Source organism: Protobothrops mucrosquamatus, unplaced genomic scaffold (genome assembly GCF_001527695.2).
Source record: "Protobothrops mucrosquamatus isolate PMUCROS unplaced genomic scaffold, P.Mucros_1.0 scaffold14749, whole genome shotgun sequence".
NCBI lineage: Eukaryota > Metazoa > Chordata > Lepidosauria > Squamata > Viperidae > Protobothrops > Protobothrops mucrosquamatus.
The window spans coordinates 1-6162 of NW_015400518.1; the positions used below are offsets into that span (position 1 = coordinate 1).

Below are 6162 nucleotides of genomic sequence, written 5' to 3' on the forward strand. Positions count from 1 at the left end.
TCGGTTATGACTGTCCTTTACCCTAATGCAAGTCAGGTCTACCACGTTGGATCTGGCTCTTGCTTTATTTGAGCGTGTTCTTCAGTCTGTACCGAATCTGTGGAGACAAAGAGTATTTGGCTGCTTTTAGACAATACTAAGGACACTGAAGAACAAGAGACATGGAGATCTTATATTCTGTTTCTCCAAAGATTAACAAATCAGAAGGGCTGCTAAGTTTCCCTGATGCTAATACTGCTATTTTGATAAGCTCCGAAAGAGTAGCTTAAAAAAAGAAAAGCAGCAAATGGGACCTGATTCACAAAACACACTGAACCTAAGACAGGTGACAATTTAAAAATGGGATACCAGCCAACCCATATATTAATATTTGTTCACTGATTCATAATTAGAAAAGCTAGCAAGATTCTTTACAAAGAATGTAAAACTGATTTTACTTTATTTTTAGCTTCATGGACATGGCATACTTATTCAAATAGCAAGTGCTTTCTTCTCATTAGGTCACAGATCCTTACCTTCCTCCACAGATACTTGTACTATTTGGTCCGTTTCAACTGGCTCTAGAAGAAAATACATACAGATATTTGTATTAATTCTATATTGGTAGCAACTTTTATCAACATGCCTTGTCAATGACTGTAGCCTTTGAATGACTGTTTCTACTCTATACAGAAGTCTCTAATGCCTCTTTTATAAGACAAGAGCATCTAAAACTACATCATTCTATTTCTACCACAATACTGCAGTGGAGGGTTTTGTTATCTACTCCCAACATAAATAAAAATTAGAATACATTGAATTAACATAATAATAATAATAATAATAATAATAATAATAATAATAATAATAATAATAATAATAATAATAATAATAATAATAATAAGAAGAAGAAGAAGAAGAAGAAGAAGAAGAAGAAGAAGCACATGAAACTTCAAATGTAATGAGCACAAGCTTCCTTAGAAATCATGCTGATAATTATTAAGCCCTGAATATAATTGTAACATTTACCTTGTACCACTGGCTCAGGAGCTGGCACAGTGACTGCTGGGACTTCTGCTTCTGCTTTTTCGGTAATTTCTAGAAGAAACAGGATAAAAATTAATCTTTTATCAAGCAATGCCCCTGAGAAATACCTGAGAGTTATTCGTAAAGATACAGTATTATTCAGTTTCAGTGTGCAAACTGTTAAAATGTTTTGGCAGTCAGACAGGAAAAACACAGAACAATGATGCTGACTGTATAAAATTTGAGTTTATAAAAATCACTTCCCTTTTCAGCAATAACATTTTCGAATACATCAGAACCACCTACAATTTAGAAGCTTATTTGGAAAAGATTAGAGATTTCACTAAAATAATATGTAGGGTTGCACTGTAGATAATGATGCAGCCAAACCAAAATGAAAAACAAGTAGAGGTAAAGAATTGTTGAGAAATTTATCCTTCAGTATATTGCTGAATTGCTATGTGACGTATTGTGTTGTATCCAGGCAATGATGGATTATTTTTAAAATGGGTAAAACAGCAGAAAAGACCTCTAAAACTGACCACATAAATGCATAGCTGTTTGTACATTGCCCAGCGTCACTTTTAGTGAAACAGGTTAATGCAATTAATAAAATGGTTATAAAGATTTATTCTGTTAATGAAATACTTACGGTTGTTCATTACAAGTCCGGGGAATGGTCTGTTGGAAAACAATGTAATATTTCAATACGCAGAAATAATTTATTTAATCCCAATTTCCACTGATGACTTCCAGGAAAGATTTTAAGTGTCTGATTTTTAGAACCAATATAAGCCCTCTTAAGCTTCAAAAACCGTGTGATTTTCTTCTTCTATGTTACTTTAATGCAGGCTTCCTCAACCTGATGCCCTCCAAATATGTCTGACTGTAACTCATACCCAGCCACCAATCAGAGTGTGGAAGAGTGGTTAGTGTGTGGGACTAGGAATGTGGACACCCAGGTTCCTATCTCTGCTCCGACATAAAATACCCTGGGTGACTTTTAGCCTAACATACCTTACAGGGTTGTTGCAAGTATAAAATTGAAGGGGGATAATGTAGACGGCCTTGAGCTCCTGGAGGAAAGGCGGGATATAAATGCAACAAATAGTTCAATTAATGGAATCTAGAAACTTCAACTGTGCTCTACCAATTCTATAATTCCTAAACCATTCAGCAAGTCCAATAAGAAATATTCAACATAAAAAATACACAACCGCAGTTTTGTACTTTCACACCCAGTTCAAACTAATAATCATTGTATTTCCTGCTTTATTGAATTCTGTTTAATTCTTCCACTTTTAGCATATTTCTTTCAATACCTAATACTTTACCTATATTTATCCTTTTTTTTTCTTTACTATATCTGAATGCCGATCGCAAGCATTCCAAAATTCTATTTCTGTCTCTATCCAGGACAAATCTCAAGGAACAAAATACTTATCTCTGCTACTGAAAATATCTCCTCAAATCAGTTGTCCTTTGTCTTAAATGGGGATGAGAGAAGAAACTGTCACCCAAATTCTTACTATATTCTCTTCAAGATGGGTTTATAAAGCATTTTAACCATTATACCAAAGAGTTGAACTTCCAATTCTGCATTATTTAAAGTAGTTAGAAATTACAGGCAATTCTCAACTTATGACCACAACTGGGACTGGAATTTCCATTGCTAAGCAAAGCAATTTTTAGTTGTGCCCAATTTTATGACCTTTTTGCCCCGGTCACTAAGCTAAACATTGTAGTTGTTATACGAATCATATGGTCATTAAGAGAATCTGGTTCCTCCCCCCCCCCAATTGACTTTGCTTGCCAGAAGCCTTCTGGGAAGGTCAAAAATGGCGATGATGTGACCCTGGGACACTGCAATTGTCCTAAATACATGCCAAGTCTCTGAATTTTGATCACGTGTCTGTGGGGATGCTGCAACAGTCATAAGTGCAAGAAGTGGTTGTAGGTCACCTTTTTTCAGTGCCGGTATAACCTCAAATGGTCACTCAATGAATGGGTGTAAGTTGAGGACTACCTGTAATGCCTAAGAATGTGAACTTCCAGGGAAGAGGCAGAAACAAACTGTTCATCTCCAGGCCAAGCCTCAATATAGAGAACCTTCCCGCCTGATCTTTCAACACTTCTTAGATTTGTTTGACCGTGGGCCAATTGCCTATGCAGTCACCACATCCTCTTTCAAGAGTTCGGTAGAAGCCTGTGGTACTGAATGCAATCGAGGCTAGAAAAAGACAAGGTGGGCACTCTTAACACCCTGCCTGACACTGGAAAGAGGGCTGGCTTTTCCCAGCTGTGAGGGTGTTGCGGGCCCAACCCAACACCCAGATCTGCAACAGTTTCTTTCAACACACAATTAAATTATGTACACTAAATACTGTATTGCTGAAAGTCACATACCTAATGACAGTAAATTTAATAAACTCCGCGGAATCCAGAATCTTCCTCATGGAACTGATTTCAAGATAGCTGGGAGCTTTAAAAGATACACCAGGGGGCATTCCATCCACCACCACACAGCCAGGGTTGACCGTGATTTTTCGGTATGGGACTTTCACAGGGTATCCCATGCCAATGGCTTCCCCTACAGAAGAGAAAAGGGAGCTTAACAAAGATGGCAAGTAAAGGATTCTGGGTTCAGAGGTATAGGTAGTCCTCAACTTATGATCACAATTGAGCCCAGAATTTATGTTGCTAAGTGAGAAATTTGTTAAGTGAGTTTTGCCCCATTTTACAACTTTTCTTGCCACATTTGTTAAATGAATCACTGCAGTTGTTAAATTGGTAACATGGTTATTAAGTGAATCTGGCTTCCCCATTGACTTTGCTTGTCAGGTTGCAAAAGATGGTCACATGACCCTGTGACATTGCAACTGTCATAAATATGAACCAGTTGTCAAGCATGTAAATCTCGTGATCATGTGGACGCTGCAACAGTCATAAGTGTGAAAAATGGTCATAAGTCACTTTTTTTAGTGCTACTGTAACTTCAAACGGTCACTAAATAAAATGTTGTAAGTGGAGGACTACTTGTACTTCTTGAAATGTGTACATAATTCCTTGGGAACAAGATGATAAAAATGCACGAGGAATAAATAACATATTTGAAATATAACTGCATAGTAGTTATGAGAAAGAACAATATTGTGAGAAAAAACTTCAAATGACTATTTTTACATAACAAGGAACCAAATATTCCTTTAATTACCTACTTTGTTCATTCAAGGTAGTAATAGTGTGGCTTTTTTTTAAAAAAAAACCCCTCACATGACCTATTAATAATTTAAAAAATATTTAAATCTTGATCAAATCATCATGCACACGTTGTTTCTATCGTGACAGTCAAAGAAATGTTTTTATGTTTTTGAACTTCAGGATCAGGAAATGAAAGCAAGAACTTCTGTCTACTATTTGCTTCTCAGCAATTCTTATTTTTGTTTAGAGGAACACTTGCTTTTAAAAATGTAGTTATCACAGCTCATATTATGAAAGATCAAAATCTTTTAAATTATGTACACTTTGTGTCAAACAACACTCTATCTTAATTATACACTGTATTTCGAAGGATTTTCTTCTCCTGTGCCGAACAGGACTGTCGGATGGAAGTCCTGTTCCGTTTGGAATGGCCAATGGCTGCGAGGGAAATGTCTCCCCAGCTCTGGCATATCCTCCCCAAAGTGCTTTTTTGCCTGGTGCCTCTTTCCTAACCCCGGGTCTATTCCTTTTTATTCCCCAAAGCTTTAATCTTCATTTTTTATTTGCACTGTGATAATATTTCTGCTGGAGATGTGTGGCTGTTTTCTTCGATTGCTGTTTTACACAAGTTGGGTTAGGATTTCTTTTAAGAGCTAAGAAAACCTAGCTACAGTCTTAAAAATTATTTTGATACTAGTGCTTCAGCTTTACTTCTGTTTTCCAAAGTGTTAAAAGTAACCAAGCTAATAATAAAGCAAATTGGGATGGGGAAATCATTGCAAAAGAGAGCAAGAGCCCTGAGCTGCCCTAGCAGCACCAGGTGCTTCCTGGTGGGTAGCTCTTGCTCTGTAGGTGGGATTCAATGTAGGGGTGAGACAGCAGCAAGTGCAGTTGAAATGTGTGGGCAGTGAACTAGAAGGCAGCTGGCCGTGAGCATCATCTTGTGAAGGAAAAGGGAGGAGAGTTAAAAACTGAATGTTAGAATTTCTCACGTAGCAGCTTAGAAGAAAATCATGTTACTGCTGCATAGTTCCTCATAGATACAAGCAAGCAATCCTGAATGCCTCACTCTGGTCAATGTTTCATCTATGGTTTCATTGCCACCCTCCATTTTATCAGTAGGTTCAAGCACAGACCCATCTGCCATTTTGGGCAGTGATTTTGATAAGAAATACACCTGATCCCACATAAATCCACCTAACTGTCTCTAAAACCGATTGCTTTTGTAACTAGGAGTAAACTATTCTTTACCACAGAGCATATGTTTTTCCATTCGCATGGACATAGATCCACAGCTGCTTAAAAACAAAACACAAGAATTAAGTTCTTGTTTGTTTACACATTTCCCCACTTCGAAAACGGAGATTGTTTTGCTGTTTCAGCTGCCCTGAGTAGCACAACAATGGATTCAAAGGCCGAGAAGGCTAGAAGGGAGTTATTTTGACTTTCTGTAGAGGAAATGGACAAACCAAATTTTCGACTGAAGAGATCATTCACTTGCTCTCTCAGCTGCCGGGCCTTCTCTACTTTGGAGGTTCTCTCATCGTCATCTGCAAAATGTAAAGATGCAATCACTGTAATTGTATGGGGTTTTTTTTTAATGACTTTTAAAGACTTAAGACAACCTAATGATCAGTCCAAGGGGAACTATTTGAGATTGCTCTATCTTCTGGTAGTGGATGATGCTTTAATCCTGGCCTAGGCGATTTGCTCTTTGGGGCTTGAAGAAATGGAGAGAAGGAAGACCAGAAACACAGAATGTATCCTCTTCACTGCTAAACTGGCAGATGTCCTACTGTTTTGCACTGGAAATCAGAGCAAACAGGGTAAGCTTAAGCCTTAGGTGTGTCCTTATAACAACAAAAACACGAACAAAACTGCCCTCAATAGGAAAAGCAAAACATCTCAATCCTAATTTCCAACCAGTGCCTGACATCATACATATACCAATACCCA

General features: G+C 37.5%; 1 protein-coding gene and 1 long non-coding RNA gene across 2 annotated transcripts; both read right to left on the minus strand.

Annotated features, from left to right (window-relative positions):
• Window positions 1-10: 10 nt before the first annotated feature.
• Window positions 11-1063, minus strand: LOC107301583. Its single transcript, XR_001549310.1, has 3 exons — window positions 1009-1063; window positions 516-560; window positions 11-97 (listed from the first exon to the last, which is right to left on the minus strand). It is a non-coding gene; the product is annotated as an uncharacterized LOC107301583 (long non-coding RNA).
• A 3-nt stretch (window positions 1064-1066) lies between these two features.
• Window positions 1067-5831, minus strand: LOC107301582 (general transcription factor II-I-like; the record flags this gene model as incomplete). Its single annotated transcript, XM_015830788.1, has 4 exons — window positions 1067-1077; window positions 1658-1686; window positions 3412-3595; window positions 5676-5831. Coding segments are annotated over 4 exons (380 nt in total), but the record flags the coding sequence as incomplete, so codon positions are not given.
• Between the last annotated feature and the right edge of the window lie 331 nt (window positions 5832-6162).